The 14795-nt window shown below is 28.9% G+C and overlaps 5 protein-coding genes across 5 annotated transcripts; 2 read left to right on the top strand and 3 right to left on the bottom strand. All coding sequences in view use genetic code 12, as the record gives it.

Moving 5' to 3' along the window:
• Positions 1-3027: 3027 nt before the first annotated feature.
• On the top strand, positions 3028-4218 carry ALG1 (chitobiosyldiphosphodolichol beta-1,4 mannosyltransferase; the record flags this gene model as incomplete). Its single annotated transcript, XM_051762014.1, has 1 exon — positions 3028-4218. The coding sequence occupies one exon, from the start codon at positions 3028-3030 to the stop codon at positions 4216-4218; it is 1191 nt and encodes a 396-aa protein (XP_051621162.1).
• Positions 4219-4221: 3 nt separating this feature from the next.
• Positions 4222-5451, bottom strand: HOS1 (histone deacetylase; the record flags this gene model as incomplete). The annotated part of the gene is made up of 1 exon (XM_051762013.1): positions 4222-5451. One exon carries the CDS (start codon positions 5449-5451, stop codon positions 4222-4224), a length of 1230 nt encoding a protein of 409 aa, XP_051621161.1.
• A 2584-nt stretch (positions 5452-8035) lies between these two features.
• Positions 8036-11779, bottom strand: KGF54_001622 (deoxycytidyl transferase; the record flags this gene model as incomplete). Its single annotated transcript, XM_051762012.1, has 1 exon — positions 8036-11779. The coding sequence occupies one exon, from the start codon at positions 11777-11779 to the stop codon at positions 8036-8038; it is 3744 nt and encodes a 1247-aa protein (XP_051621160.1).
• Positions 11780-12085: 306 nt separating this feature from the next.
• CMD1 (calmodulin) lies at positions 12086-12680 on the top strand (the record flags this gene model as incomplete). The annotated part of the gene is made up of 2 exons (XM_051762011.1): positions 12086-12088; positions 12234-12680. The coding sequence occupies 2 exons, from the start codon at positions 12086-12088 to the stop codon at positions 12678-12680; spliced, it is 450 nt and encodes a 149-aa protein (XP_051621159.1).
• Positions 12681-13322: 642 nt separating this feature from the next.
• Positions 13323-14627, bottom strand: KGF54_001620 (uncharacterized protein; the record flags this gene model as incomplete). The annotated part of the gene is made up of 1 exon (XM_051762010.1): positions 13323-14627. One exon carries the CDS (start codon positions 14625-14627, stop codon positions 13323-13325), a length of 1305 nt encoding a protein of 434 aa, XP_051621158.1.
• Between the last annotated feature and the right edge of the window lie 168 nt (positions 14628-14795).

Raw genomic sequence — 14795 nt, 5'->3', positions numbered from 1 at the left:
CAGTTGCAAACTGCTTTTAGCTCTAAAAACAACCAATCAGCAAAATTCTAAGACACTTCAATTTGGTATTTATCGTGAAACATGTTTTTACAGTTTTTTCGCTCTTTTTTTGCAACTATATGAAAAACAAAAACAAAAAAAACAATCATCTATCACTATATGTTTGATGTTGTTTTAAGAGTTTGGAAGTCTTCCTGATAAAGATTCATCGAGTATAGAACATATCATATTGTAAGAGATGGACAAGAAACTAAAAGAATTTGCAAAAAAATCAATATGAGTATCAAGCGACAACTGCAGGACTCGAACCTACGCGGGCAAAGCCCAAAAGATACCTTAAAATGGTGATTAAACTATTCAAGTCTTTCTCCTTAACCACTCGGACAAGTTGCCAATTTTTAAAAATAAATTTTTGTGTTTTATTAAGTAAATAGAAAGTTTGCCCCACTATCGCTTTTGACTACTCTTTCTTCACAATCTATTACAATTGAGGGGTAAAAGGTTGATAGAATTATTATATCATCTACTTGGGGAATTAAAATCTACATGTTATAGTCGATATGAATTATCATCATTTGCCACTTACATATAATATCGTCGATGTGAATAATCACCATTCATATCTTACATATAATGATTACCGAGTTGCAAATGTCGGAGTTTTTCTACCTAGAGTCGTCTGCACAAACAAATGATAGTCATAAGAAGCTCGTAGAATTGTAGTCATTAGAAGCTCATTTCATAATTGTGAATAGATCTGATGAGATTACATTATATAAGCATTCGGTAGTGTCATCTAAATTCTAAATAGTTTATATAGCTTTTAAATCAATTGTTTTTCATATTATATTACAGCATAATAATAATCAAGTCTAATTTTATAATCATCTCACAAAGTAGATTTCATAAAATTATAACAATAGCAAAGTCAACTCATAAGTTCATCAATTAATTGGTTGCAAAATTATCACGCGATTACACAAAAAAAATTACTTGTTTCAAATATAATAATATCTAAGTCTCATGTTTTGAATAAACAGAAGAGGAAATTAAATGACCGAATGAGAATAACTCAACTAATAATATTGATAAGTGATTATTAGATGTTAATATGGTCTAATTTATATTTAATATCATAAACTATGGTTTGTATTGAATGATTAATTAATTGTATGATTAATAAAATGAGTTATTAACTTATATCGTACAAATTGTTTGATTAAAAAGATTATAAATACTGAGGCAAAAGACCCTAACCAGAATTATAAATCTTATATTTTAATGGTTTTTAAAAGAAGAAAAATTATAAGTTGATCTCTAATTGGGTTACATTTGACGTATATCATATATAGAAGTGGCAATGTTGTCGTTGTTGTCGTTGTTTGACATAGTGATAATAAATAATGATAATAAATAATGATAAATGTAATGATAATAAATAATGATAATAAATAAGGATAATAAATAATGATAATAATTATAACAATAATTGCATTAATATGTATTATTAATGAATTATTAGTTGAAGTCCCTTATGTAGAGTAAGGTTTAAAATTACATGTTTATAATTGTATACTTAGAATGTATATTGATTACAAGAACAAAGTTCCCTATCGCTCATGACTACATCTCTTCACTCTCTTAATATTTAGCAAATTGAGAGGTAAAAAGTTAATTTAACTATTATAACATCTATTTCGGAAATAGAATTGCAAACCCGGATGTGTCTTAGAAAGTTTGTTACTTGTCGAAACAGAACAAAACAAGGTCAACACATCTAGAAAAAATTTCAATAACTTTGTTAACTTGCGCATTAACACAGGATAAAACGACTTGTGATAATTTTCGGGCACATGTGTAAAATGATGAAAATAGTAATGAAAGGATAATTGCTAACACTTTCAAATTTATTTTGATTAGTATTTAGCTGTTAACTCTTATCAATTTATTGTATTACCCTAAAATTTGTCAATTTAGAATTCAACACGATGCTAAGGCGAGCTCGTGCAAGAGACGTTTTAAGATCAAGCCCCAACCACAATATTTAAAACTTTCTTCGTGTGTTTACTAAGTAATTCTCAAATTTTCTGTTACCATTTCAGACGAATTTTGGCAAAAGTTAACACCATCTTGCAAATTTATTGTACATCAGAGCTAGAAAATGACATGATATAACTCAATCAATCTTTGATCTAAAATATTTAGACTTCTAGACTTTTTTGTCTAGGCCACATAGCTGAAACATCCAGGAATTCAATTTTTCGAGCAAAATTACTTCTTATCACACTAATTGACTTGAAACAATATAAGTGAAAATTATCTCAAGAAAACTAGGGCCCAAAATCAGATAAAACTTAGTCACGCAAAATTGTCATTTGCTTTATATTTCTAAATAGATATGGAAAAGTTTTGCAGTGGTTTACAAGATCAATGGTTGATTAAAATGGTTGTTATGGTAGACAAATTATATGTTGGTTATTGTTAGAACTTACTGATGTTAGTAGAGCTTCGTCAAGATAATTTGGCTGCAAGGTGCAAAAAAAAAGGTTATAAATGTGTTACAAGCGACAACTGCAGGACTCGAACCTACGCGGGCAAAGCCCAAAAGATTCCTTAAATTATTGTTTGAGATATTCAAGTCTTTCTCCTTAACCACTCGGACAAGTTGCCAGTTTACGTTTGCATAATGTTGCAGGTGCTATAAGATACAATTATCAGTGCCTCAATTTAGACATAAAATAATAACAAAAATGTTCCTTAAATATTTTTTTGAATTTAAATATATATTTTACAATTTTTCAATCTACTAAAACATTAACTCACGAGATCTTTTCTTCAAGTTGAGAGATGGTTGAAGTAATCAAATATAAAGGTTTTGATCATATTTGGCAATACTCAGGTCCATGGTTGTACTATTTATTAGCAATATATGTAAGTTTACCAATACTAGCATATAAAATACTACCATACTTATACCATAAAAATACTAAAAGTAAGAAAAGTAGGAGAACGATATCAATATTTGTAATGGGAGATTTGGGCCACTCACCAAGAATATGCTATCATGCATTATCTTTTAGCGCAATTGATTATAATGTGAATTTATGTGGATATGTGGAGACAAAACCACCAAATGAAATAATTGATGATATAAATATTGATGTAATACCAATCAAAGTTATTAAAAATGATAAAAATTTACCATATATTGCATTTGCTGGGTTTAAAATCTTTATGCAAATTATACAAGTTTGGAAAATCATGTGGAGAACAAGAAATGATGTTGATTATGTACTAATTCAAAATCCTCCTAGTATTCCAATTTTATTAATCATACTAATGTTTAAATACGCAATCAACAATAAATTGAAAATTGTTATTGACTGGCATAATTTGAATTACACGATTTTGAATTTACGTTATCAGAATTTAAATAATCCATTTGTTGTTATAGTGAAAAAATATGAAGAAATTTTGGGTAAATTTGCAAATTTAAATATAACAGTTAGTAAGCAAATGAAGAGATTTTTAGTTGAAGAATTTAATTTCCAAAAATCAAAAATTGTAACATTATATGATAGACCAGGTAAACAATTTCAACCTGCACCAGTAGGCGATAGAAATCTTGATCATGAAATCTTCAATAATATTACAGACCTCCCAAAAAGAAAAATTTTAATTAGCTCAACTTCCTTTACACCAGATGAGGACTTTAATATTTTACTACATGCACTAAAAAAATACGAGAGTGATTTATCTACACCACCTGTATTTTTAATAGTTACAGGTAAAGGACCAATGAAAAGTCAATTCTTAGAAACGGTTGAAAAACTAGAATTTTCAGATAAAATCATAATTGATACTGCATGGCTAAGTTCGGAAGACTATCCAAAAATACTAGCAACTGCAGATTTAGGGGTATCGTTGCATACATCATCAAGTGGTATAGATTTGCCAATGAAAATTGTTGATTTTTTTGGTTCTGGTATACCAGTTGTTTCTTTGAACTTTCCCGCTATAAATGAATTAGTTAAAGATGAAGTGAATGGATTAGTGGTCCAAAAAACAAGCTCAGAAGAGTTATACAATTCAATTAAATTGGCATTTACAAACGATGATTTATTGAATAAATTAAAAACGGGAGCTATTGAGGAGAGTAAATCTAGATGGGATGAAAATTGGGGACAAGTGTTGAAACCAAAATTCGGGTATAAATAGATTTTATAATGACAATAAATATTCTTTTATTTCTTGTAAAGATTCTATGGTATTTTCATTATGCATTTTACTAGGATTGGAATTTGTTTCTGTCCAAAATTTGTAGCCATCGTTTTCATAATAATCTAACAATGAATGTTCTGGTATTTCATTTTGAAAATCATTAATATCTTTAGGGAAGTTGCTATCAAGTAAAAAATTAGTAAGATGAGTCCAACATTTGGCTGTTTCTGCATTATTATAACCTCCGCCACCTAAAATCATTATAGGTATGCTTCTGTCAATATCATTAATTAAATTTTGGATCACTTTATTAAATCCTTTAATAGTCAAATTCCATTGTTTATGAACGTCAGTTGCTAGACCATCACAGCCGACTTGAATAATTAAAAAATTGGGTTTATGCTTTTTAATCAAATTCAAAACAACTTCTTCTAGGATCCATTTTAAACTTTCATCATTTAAGCCTCGCTTTGTAGAAATATTATATGCTCCAGTTCTTGATTCTTCGAATGAGCCAGCATTTGGAAAAAATCCAACATCAAATCTATGAACAGAACAAGTAGTAACTTTCTGTGAAAATTTAAAAGCTTCTGCAACACCATTACCATAATGTAAATCCAAATCTAAATAAAATATGTTTGAATTTGGTAAATTTTTACGAATTGTTGAAATACCTAAATTTATATCATTTATATAACAAAATCCTGATGCTTTTGATTTTGAACCATGATGTCGACCACCGTAAAAATTTAGACCTATAATTTTACTTTGAAATTGTTGCTGGTGCTGCGATTTGATGTATTCACACATTCTCTCGGATAATTGAATTGTGGAAGCAGCTGTCAAATTTATATAGTATTTCATAAAGGGGAATGGGTAACAATCATGAGATAATCCATACAATTCATCATCTTTAGCATCAACTTCGTCATCCACTAGATCTTCAATTAAGTCAAATACTTCAGAAATCTTATTACTTATCACTTCGTGATTTTCTGATTGTTGGTCAATCTCTTTTCGATCCAAAATTAATTGTTTGATGAAATCCATATCATGATATAAAGTTAATCGTTTATACTCAATTGGCTCTACGTCTATAATTTCACATAATTCGTCTAATTTGTAACCCTTGATTAATCCTTGTACCAATGACTGTCTCATTTTGTTTGATGGAACTTCATCTGATAATTTTGTCAATAAATCTGAATCACATAGAAGAATTCGTTTCATCTAAGATTTCCTTCTTTGTTTAGATAAACTTTTTCTTGAATCTTGAAACTGAATTTAGGGAAATATTGTGAGTCTCAATGCAATGTTAAAAATTGTTACCTCATAAGGAAAATTGATTGTAAATTGTGCCCCCAACCTTTTTCAGATTCTTGAACTATTGTCTGAATAGTAAAAACTTGTGTACAGAGAGTAAAATGTTATAGATTGTTTATCAGAAATTCTTTCCTCTTTGTTGCAAAATATCAGCGGTGCAAGAGAGTAGTGTATTTTTGGACACAAAATATTACTGTGAAGACTTCCAACCACTAAACCTAACTGGCCACCCTAGAAACTCATTTTCGTTCTAGTGTCCCTACTTTTACTGACTATTTCATGTTCTGATTTAGCTCATAAACACTGTATTTTAGAGTTACGCTGCATAATTAATTACTAGAACACGTGAGCGGAGCTAAAACTCCGGTTTTGTGTCATTTTGACCTTGATGACCGAAATTTAGTTGGAATCGAACCCAAAACCTTGAAAATTTGCGGTGAGCTACACTAGCCACTGCGCTACAAAAACTACAAAACGTGACTCTCGGTGGTATAAATCCGGTTTTGTGTAACATTGACCTTGAAACAGGCCAAAACTAATCTGGCCTATATCTCCTAAACCACTGGAGCAAGACACAATTTGGCGTGCTTTAAAAACTATTCAGTTCCAGATGTAAGTTTTGGTACAGCTTTCAGATCTTCAGCTGTTCATTTGATGGAGTTAGACGTTTTGCTTAATATCTCAACAACCAAAAGGGCTTCTTCAAAAAGACCTAGTGCATTGCAAAGAAGAGCAGTAAGGGTAACCGAATATGCAAGAAAAAGTATAGCCTGAAAAACAATGAAATGTCTGGGCGCAAATCAGAAAACCCTCAAAATTTTTTGGAGGTAGATTTACAGACTCTCTAGCCATATTGAGAACTCTGAGTACCATCAAGAACCAATAGGCAACATGTATGCATCACTAAAGCTCATATTTGTCTTATGATTTGCAAGTGCTGAAGCTTTGCCTGTACATGTTAATTACTTTTGCAACAATAATTTGTTGACAGCTGTAAACTCCCCCAATCGAGGATTTTTTGGGGCACGTCATACTAATCAAGTATCTGCAATTTGGGTGGTTACTAAATCATGTAGCTCCCCTTGCTCTAGAATTTGTTGACTTTATTAATGTCATTTTTTGCTAAAAATTACAATTTTTTTTTTTTTTTTTTTCAATACTTTATATGTTTAATTTATTATCTTGATCAATTGATCTCCGAAAGATCAGTACTTCAAAAGTTTATTGATATAAGTGACCAAAAGTATACCAAATGCTGAATGGTCATATTGATGAGTGTTTTATGATTGAGTTGTTGCGCTTGTCAATTTGCACCCAGATCTAATAGTTGTAAATATTTTATATTTGCAGCATTTTTGCGTGTGAATTCGCACAAAACTTTTAGAGAGCTTGGTAGCATCTTTTGAAACAAATTTTAGTTTTTTTGTCATAAAGTCTAAGCTCCGTAATTCTGAATAGTCTGTGTGTAAAGAACTTTTGGCCCTTTGTTCACTCTTAGTTACCACCTTGTTATTTATATGCGTAGTGTCTATGGGGCTAGTTTGTGTCTATTTTGTTTCAATTTCCCGGTCTTTTTCTGCTATCTTTAGTCTTAATAATTGCATTAAACTTTAATTCATAATATGAATTGACCTAAATCAAAGTTGAGTTATAATCAACTATCCATCTCTACCAAACAAACAACCCAGTCACAGTCATGTATCTCAAGTATCAAAGTCAAAAAGGGTTGTCAGTCAATCGTCCAAAACACCAAATATCTCACTTGCTCCACTCCAGTGTCTAATCTATATCACAGTCCAGTCAGTCAGTTAAGTTTGTCTCCAAAAATTGGGTCTCAAGTCTAATAAAATCATTTATTTGTTCATTGGGCTGGGGAAAAGTCTCAGGTAGTCAACTCAGATATCGGCCATAATTAAGTTAGTGAAATGTCTCACAAATAGTTCTCAATTGATAGTGAAACTAGAATTGTGAAGTTAGTAAATAAATAAATAAATAGCTCTACATTTGTATGGATAAAAGTAGTATGGATATGGATAAAAGTAGAAGTTGGTGATCAATTGAAGAAGAAAAAGTAGTAAATATTGATAAAAAAAATATATTGATTTGTATATATCTAAATGGCAAAATCTTCGTTATGCTGCAAAATTGAAAAGTAGCGTAAATCTTAAAACTGTTCTATGCAGGATTGTAAGGTACAATAAAGATTAACATTATAACAATTCAAACTACAGAAAAGTGTAGTGGTAGTCAAATTCTGAAGTAAAACAGCATCAATCTTAGTCAAACTATTAGCCAATCATTAATCAAATTGTATATAATGTATACAATTAATAAATTTGAATAGATTATGGGAGCTTTAGTGCCAATAAAATTCAAATTCACACTCAATTTCAAATAACTTTGCTGCAAAGTCATTATAAATACATTTATAAGTTAGCCAAGTAATCTTAGATACTTCTTCGTGATTATAATAATTCTTATCTATACTCTTTTACATTCTGTTGTATTGTTCTAGAAATTTATATAAAGTGTTTAATTGTATGTCCCAATCATCAATACCCAGTATAAAAAACATATTTTGACCATCACTAAATTGATCTTGTGACGAAGTTTCAAAATTAATCATCAACTTATGATACTCTAGCAACTCCTTTATATAATCCACTAACAATATAGCTCTACTTAATTGACCTAATTCTATCATCTTTTGTAAAAAAATCTGAAAATAAATAATATCATCTTCATGAGGACCTTGTTGATCTAATGATGTTGTTACCCATTGTTTTATTTTAAGACGAAGTTGACGAGTTGTTATATTCTCGAAATTTAAAAATGGAGGTAAGTTTATGATTTTTGGCTGTGTTGATATCCAATCTGATGTTATTAATTCTACTTCTACTTTTGATTGTTCTATTTTTTGATTAATCTTATCTCTCATAGGTAATAAATTATATTTTTTAATTTTTTTCTTATACTCTATTTCTTTTAATACGTCCTTTTTGATAGATGATGGTAATTGATTTATAACTGATGAATCATAAGATTGTGAATCTTCATAAATGGGTTCAGTTTTAGGTTTTTTAATTGGTGATGGAGTTGGAGTTTGTTTTCTTTTCAGTGGTGATTTAGTTGGTGATTCTCTAACTCTTACATATTTAGTATTACCACCTTGAGTTGGAATTAATTGTTGTAAATAAGATTTACCTTTGAAGTTATTGGTTTTAAATTCTGGTAATATACCTCTTCTTCTTAATTCACTTTCTAATTCTCTTTTAATATCTGGTGGTAAAATTTCAAACATTTCCCAATCAATTTGATCTAGGTTTCCAAATTGATCTACTACTGAAGGTGGAGATGTTGATTTTTTTCTTCTTTTTGCTATATCCTCTTTGCTAAATATTAATTTTTCGTCTATTTTCATAGATTGTTTCTTGATGGGGCTATTATTATTTGAAGATCTGTAATTGTTGGTTGACTTTGAAGGTGATGAATTTTTTCTTGGATAAGTTCTCCTATCATTATCACGATATGGAGAAGCAACTGTTAATGCCAGCAGTGGTAATTTTTTATTGGTTTTTTGAAAAGGTAATTGCATTTGTCTTGCAGATTTATTTAAATCAGCATCTTTTAATTTTGTAATACTTATTGAAATTCCTCTTAAATCAGTAACTGGAATATTAACCATCCTGTATAATACTTTTATTTCATTACCAATTACACCCCAATCATTTGTTGCAACACCTAATCTTGAGCTCTTATTGATAAAATCAACTTCACCTAAACCTAAAAATTTAGCAGTTACTATACTTGCACCTTCTCTTCTCTTAGCTAATCTTAAAGTTAATGTTGAACCAACTATACCTAAGTTGATCATTCTGTAATACATTTCTTTGGATATCCTAATAAAAAAATCATCTAATTCTTCAACTGTATCAAATCTAATACCAAAGTTGACATCCACTGAGATTGACTTTCTACCTAATACCATTTCTGGATTTGATGTATCGATTTCGATACTTGTATGATCTATACCCCTTGAATATTCATATAATTTTGTACCTGTTTTTTCACCTAAGATTTGAGTTAATCTTTGTCTAGGCACGGGTAAAACATCTTCTATGATTGGAAATGATTTATTAAATTCAGGTTCTAATTTTATCAATATACCTTTACCAAAACCAGGTAAATCTTTTACCGGTACTGTAGCTAAAGTTTCATCTATTTTATCAAATAAAGCAAATTGACCATTTGGTTTTGCTTTTTTCAAGGCAATTTTAGCTAATAAAACATTTGAACCAACTCCAACACTAACTGAACAATTAGTTAATTGATGTATGTGTTTTCTTATTATTGAACTAAGTTCATCAACAGCTTCTTCAACACTTTTTTCAGCATTATTACAATATGAAGTAGCATCAACCAATACTTCATCAATAGACACTGGAAAAATTGTATCAAAATAATTACTAGTTACCAAATAATTATAAAATTCACCAGAATATTTTTCATAAGAATCAAATTCATAATCTAATAAATGTAAATTTGGGCATAATTGTTGAGCTGACTTAAACCACATACCGTTTCTTATCCCAAATTTTCTTGCAACATAATTACAACTTGCAACATCTGAACTTTTACCACCATGACCAACAACAATTGCATCTTTATTTATGTCAAGATTGGGGTGTTTTAAACATGAAGCAGTTGCAAAGAAGCAATCGAAATCAATATGCATTATTATTTTTTTTTGATCTTTGTTCTCATTTGGTTGATAGAAAGGAGTTTGTTTAGTTTTATGTAGATTCTCTTTTATGATTCTCTTTAAAAATTTTAATCTTAAATCTGATTTCCACATACTTAAATGATGTAATCTTGAATTAGCAAAAAATCCAGCTAAAAAATCAGGATGTCTTGCATCTAAAACAAATTTCCCTTTAACTTGATGAACTCCTTTATCTGCCGCAGATGGGATTTTATCCAATATTGGAATATCATCTATACCATCACTTGTTTGATCTTGGTTTTGCAGTAATTCTAATTGCTGCGACTTTTCCAAAATATTTTCTTCTTGTCTCAATAATGTTGATTGAATCTCATCATCTTCATCATCGAAATTGACTACCATATTACTGTTGAAATCATCTTTTAGTCCAGTTTCTACTGCTTTTGATTCTGAGGCTTGAACTTCATCATTAGCTTCTCCTTTTTCTATTTCATTTTCATTTTCATCAATAGTTGACTCTTTGTTGGTGTTTCCAAACAGTAATCTTTGTTGATCAAAAGCAACATCCAATATAATTCTATATTTTTGCCAATCTAATAATTCATTTGCTTCAACACAATCAACAATCCATTTTGCTTTAACAACTCTACAATTTTTAAACATTATATTTTTTCTTGGAGTTAATCTATCACATATAATATGCGTAGCACTTGATTTATTTGGTAAATAACTTAAAAATTTCCCACCATGTAATATAACTAATCTATGAATTTCATTAATTGAAGGTTTTGTATGACCATTAACGAAAATAGAACAATTTTTAAAAATTGAAGTTGGTTCTAAATCTAAATTTTGATCTTTTCTTCTTTGTTTATCCCATTTTACATAAGCTTCATCTTGACGTTGTTGTTTCATGTGTTTTGAATCAAAATATGTTTTGTAATCTCCAAATTCATGCAATTTACCTATTGCTGATTCGTCTTTATCACTTGCAGAATCTGAATCACTAAACTCATCATCTGGTGAATTTTTTTTTTCAATTATTTTAGGATCATTGTCATCATTGTCACCATGGTCACCATGGTCTTCATTGTCTTCATTATTTATTACACCTTCTCCCTGTTTATTTTCCTCTTCTGTTTGCTTGTCTTTTGAATTATTAATAATCAAATTAATATCTAAATCATCATCAAACGGATCTGAACTTACTGATGTTAATATAGAAGGTAACTTTTTAGGTGTAGAATTATCTTGAAATGAAGGATGCTTAAATTCTGGACTTTTATTAATAGTTAAATTTTGAGTTTGGGATTGTGTTTGACTTATATGATTAATATGATGAATCAAATTTTCATTATTTAATGATTTTAAAAATATCAGATATTGACTATCCTCAAAGTCATTATCACTATCATCATCAATATTATTAGCAACAGCATTTAACTTAACTCCATTATTATACTTATTGTGACTATTCTTTAACTGATTTAGTTGGATATCATCATTATTCATATATATAAAACAAAAGAACGCGTTAAGTAGACGTATATGATTTTAAATAAATGATTCAAAGGTTGGTTGTAAAACTACATATTTTTATAACTTGGATTGAAATTGTTTTTAATGTTGGTAGTGTATAATAGTTCAAAATATGATATAATACATAATAAATCAATTAACTAAAAATAGAATTTCATATTTTATTTTTATTATTTATTATAGAATTTATACTTGATCAATAATCATTAGAGTTCATTACATAATTTTATACCAATTAATATATATTAATCAACTTCAATTGTATAGATAATATTAATAATGGTATGTATTTATACGAATAAGGTTAAAAATGGGTTAATTTATTATGAATATATGAATATTCTTTCGACTTCTATGACTAATTTTGAGATCTTATCTTTTATATCACAACATTCCAGAACACGTTACTAACAATTTTAATATTTAGGCTGAAAAGTTATCTGAACAACAAATTGCTGAATTCAAAGAAGCATTTTCATTATTTGATAAAGATGGTGATGGGAAAATTACAACAAAAGAATTGGGTACAGTTATGAGATCATTAGGTCAAAATCCTTCAGAAAGTGAATTAACTGATATGGTTAATGAAGTTGATGTTAATTCAGATGGTTCAATAGACTTTCCTGAATTTTTAACTATGATGGCAAGAAAAATGAAAGATACTGATTCAGAAGCTGAAATTGCTGAAGCTTTTAAAGTTTTTGATAGAAATGGTGATGGTAAAATAAGTGCTGCTGAATTAAGACATGTTTTAACTTCAATTGGTGAAAAATTATCTGATGCTGATGTTGATCAAATGATTAAAGAAGCTGATACTAATAATGATGGAGAAATTGATATTCAAGAATTTACTCAATTATTAGCTGCTAAATAATTATAATTTTTCAAAGATTAATATAAATAAATAAGTATATTAATTTTAATTTAATGAAAGGTGTTGTTTAATTGTGTTTTTTTTTCACGATTTTATTGATTTTTGGCGTTGATTTAAGAATGTTATGATAGTTGTAGAGATATCATGAATTAATTTTTAATATATACAGTTAATTATCGTACACATCTAATTTATGGACATGAAGTGCTCTCTTGAAAACGGTAGAATATTATTCCGTATAGTAATGTCTCAAACCGGGTCTACTTAAAACAATTTGACAGCCAGATGACTACTTTTTTTTTTACTGGTTTTTTAATCTCTCAATCTGATCCCCATACTATTGCCATTCTTTCTCTAAAAATTCATCTTCGGTACCAAAATGCTCTAAAATTGCTTATGCCTGGCAGAATTTAATCCGTAAATCTTATTTAGACATTTTCTTCATTTAGGTACAAAACCGATATCGTTTAAATTGTTTCAAATCTATAGACACAAAATGAAGAAGACTAATCACCAATTCTACAATACACCAGCATCCCTTTTGCAAGAAAGCGTTATACGAAACAGAATTTAAGTTTTTGCAGAGTAGCTTCAATTGTGAAATAACTATGTTACTTTTGTATATTACAGATGTTAGTATCACTATTTACGTCTATTTCGTCTCCTTATAATTACATTCCCATTATCTTCCAATTCCCAAGTTACATTATACTTTGTTTTAAACTCCTCAAACTTCATTTCTTTAGGTAGATAATTTCTTTCAATCACTGATTTGTGTAGATTATAATAACTTGACGTTATTATTTTGATCATTTTGTTAATTATTTTGTTAAGACCTAAACTCATCATTGACTTAATTGTGTAATTCTCACAATTGTTGTAAATACTTATCCATGTAAAATAATCGTTGTAGACCCATGCTTTTATGATGTGTAGGATATCTGGTCTATTTGGGATATATTTGACGTAGTAATTCATTGCTTGTTGTAGATTGTTATTTTTGTGAACTAAATGTAGTACCAATACAATTATAATTTCTTCAATTTCTAATTTTGTTAGTTGTAGTTGTTTTGAATAATGAAGTAAATAATTAATACTTGGAATATAAGTTTTAAAATTCCCAAAATAATTTGAAAATCGAACTGAAAATAAAAATACCTTCTTATGAAATTGAGTAGGTGGTTGATTTAATAAACTTTCTCTTAGTTTCCTAATATCCATTGATAAACTATCCAACATTATTTCATTACAATCTTTCTTTGGAAGTTCTTGTAAATCTAAAGATTTTGCACTTTCGAAATCTTCAGGGTTTAATTCTTTTAATTTTTCAATTGTTTCATATAATGATCTTGATGTGTTTTGAGAAGTATATTGAATGAACTTGTTTAAGATGTATAGAAAGAATTCTTCTCTTTCTGTTTGAGATTCTTGTAGTCGTTTATCATCTCCCCTACTTATTAATCCATAATCGTATCTTTTTGTCGTTGGTGTAGTAGTTGTAATTGGGAGTTTAGAACCGTTGATATTGGTTTTGACGTTGGTATTGTTATTGTTGGATTCAAATCTCTTTCTTCTCATTGCTAATTTTTCTTCATCCATGAATGATATGTCCATGTTGATACTTGGTTCATTTTTAGTTGTAGAATTATTAAAACCATTTCGTTTTTGATATTGATTTTTGGATGGATTATGACTTTGATTTTTCTGGGAGCTTTTAGATTTATGTGGTGGTATATATTTCTTGGGATTCTTTACTGGTTCTTCTTCATCTTGATTCTTATGATTTTTATTAGTAGACATGTATTCGTCTTCTTTTGATAAAGTAGTTATTACTTTGGTACTTGATGAATTATTATCTGAGTTTTGAGTGTTACTAAATTCTGTATAGTCTATATCAATTGATCTAAAATTATAATTGTTTAAAGTTGATTTTAAACAAGTGTCCATATATATTTCGTAATGATTATGTCAATTGTCTTCAATTGATCATGTTTGTTGTAATGCCTTTTGTGAATTTCTAGATATTTCATATTCAAATCTTTGATTTTTTTATTCTCGTTTCTCATGCGAGCAGTGCTAGATTTTTGGTCGACTTAAGGGAGACATTGAATTGAA

This window comes from Candida jiufengensis, assembly GCF_024610255.1.
Source record: "Candida jiufengensis strain CBS 10846 chromosome Unknown scaffold5, whole genome shotgun sequence".
NCBI lineage: Eukaryota > Fungi > Ascomycota > Pichiomycetes > Serinales > Debaryomycetaceae > Lodderomyces > Lodderomyces jiufengensis.
The sequence above is the reverse complement of the archived record's forward strand: the minus strand, read 5'-3'. Positions and strand labels throughout refer to the sequence as shown.